Raw genomic sequence first — 2,134 nt, forward strand, 5'->3', positions numbered from 1 at the left:
TTATGTTTTGACCCAGTAATTCTAATTGTAGATAAATATGCATGGGTCAACAAAAACATGCTCCAGAACGTTTCGCTACACTATTCCTACTATTCCTAAATTAAAAATAATACAAATGGCCAACAACAGTCGAATGGGTGAATAAGTTATGATATGTTTAGGCAATGGAATATCAAACAGGAAAGAGTATAAAGAATTCCCAACTACACGCAACAAGGTAGCCGAAACAAGTATCGAATGGAAAAAAAAAAAAAAGACACAAAAACAGTGTATGCATTATGATTCCATGTATATAAAGACTGTTAGAAATCGAGGTCACAGTTACTCTTGGGACATGAGGCAAGGAGGACTGGAAGGGGGCATCAAGGGGGGGCTTCTGGGGTCCTCGCAGTGTTCTAGTTCTTGCTCTAAACTCCAGTTACACGGGTTTATACAGTTCGTGAACATTTATACAGATGTATCCAAATTAAAACGTTACAATTGAAACAAAGAAAAGAATAATGATGACAATGGATCAAACATTGTATTAAAACCATTGAGAGGGGCTTCCCTGCTGGCGCAGTGGTTGAGAATCTGCCTGCCAATGCAGGGGACACGGGTTCGAGCCCTGGTCTGGGAAGATCCCACATGCCGCAGAGCAACTGGGCCCGTGAGCCACAACTACTGAGCCTGCGCGCCTGGAGCCTGTGCTCCGCAACAAGAGAGGCCCGCGCACCGCGATGAAGAGTGGCCCCCGCTTGCCGCAACTAGAGAAAGCCCTGGCACAGAAACGAAGACCCAACACAGCCAAAAATAAATAAATAAAATTAAAAAAAAAAAAAAAAAAAACCATTTAGAGCATAATGAACTCCACTGCCCCACCCCCTCAGCCATGCGTGCGCACACGCACAATGAAGTGAAAACCTCATTGGCTGGGACTAGGCGGACACTTCCGGAAGCCGTATCTTAGCACCGCCCCTTCCGTCTCTGGTTATCCTGCCTTCCCGCCATCCGGCCTCGCAGCTTCGGCCCCCCTGGACTCAAGCCCCTAAGGCAGTGTCCCTTGTGCTTGGCGGTACCCTGTCTCCCAGTCTCCGCCGTCAGAGCCGGCTCGCTACCCGCCGCCATTATGAACATCCGCAGTGCTCGACCAGACAACCTGATGAACCTGCAACCCTGCAACCTCCTTTGCCTTCCGGAGAACTACCGGATGAAATACTGTTTCTACCATGGCCTTTCCTGGCCCCAGCTCTCTTACATCGCTGAGGATGAGGACGGGAAGACTGTGGGCTACGTCCTGGCCAAAATGGAGGAGGACCCAGATGATGTCCCCCACGGACATATCAGCTCCCTGGCTGTGAAGCGTTCACACCGGCGCCTCGGTCTGGCCCAGAAGCTGATGGGCCAGGCCTCCAGGGCCATGATAGAGAACTTTAATGCCAAGTACGTGTCCCTGCATGTCAGGAAGAGTAACCGGGCAGCCTTGCACCTCTATTCTAACGCTCTCAACTTTCAGGTTAGTGAGGTGGAACCCAAATACTATGCAGATGGAGAAGGTGCTTATGCTATGAAGCCGGGTCTGTCGCAGATGGCAGATGAGCTGACGAGGCAGCTGGAGTTGAAGGAGAAGGGCAGGTATGTTGTGCTGGGCTCCAGGGAGAACCAGGAGGTCCAGGGCAGCACATTTCCTGGTTCCGAAGAGGCCTGTCAAGAGAAGAACCTGGCCACTGATGATAGTGACAGTGACAGCAAGGAACCCAGCGAGTCCACAGAAAGCCCCCGTGCCCAGGACAGCTCAGAAGACTCAGACTCCACCTCCTAGAGCCTGCTTAAGGTACGTATTCTCTCTTCCCTGACCCAGTCCCTATCTCCCCTAAATTCCTGCACCATACCTGGGTCAGCCCAATCCCATCCCATTCTAGCCCTGATGGGTTTCACTGTGAAAACCACATGTTGACCTTGGGGAGGAGTGTAGAGTGGGTTGGGGGAAACTCATTGCTCACTATTGGAAGTTAATAGGACTCCATGCTGAAAGTAGATTACATTCAGTAAAAGAAACAAGCATTTATCCTGCCTTTTCGGTATGAATTGTATTTCCGGGTATCCACATAGTCAATGAAAGAAATCTCTTCTTTATAGAATGACAGCTAATAAA

At 49.5% G+C, this 2,134-nt stretch overlaps 1 protein-coding gene across 1 annotated transcript; it reads left to right on the plus strand.

Annotated features, from left to right (window-relative positions):
• Positions 1-1,093: 1,093 nt before the first annotated feature.
• Positions 1,094-1,801, plus strand: NAA11 (N-alpha-acetyltransferase 11, NatA catalytic subunit). The gene has a single exon (XM_068542132.1). It carries the CDS (start codon positions 1,109-1,111, stop codon positions 1,799-1,801), a length of 693 nt encoding a protein of 230 aa, XP_068398233.1. The 5' UTR covers positions 1,094-1,108.
• The last annotated feature ends 333 nt before the right edge of the window (positions 1,802-2,134 follow it).

The sequence above is a fragment of the Eschrichtius robustus genome, chromosome 4, assembly GCF_028021215.1.
Source record: "Eschrichtius robustus isolate mEscRob2 chromosome 4, mEscRob2.pri, whole genome shotgun sequence".
NCBI classification, from domain to species: Eukaryota; Metazoa; Chordata; class Mammalia; order Artiodactyla; family Eschrichtiidae; genus Eschrichtius; species Eschrichtius robustus.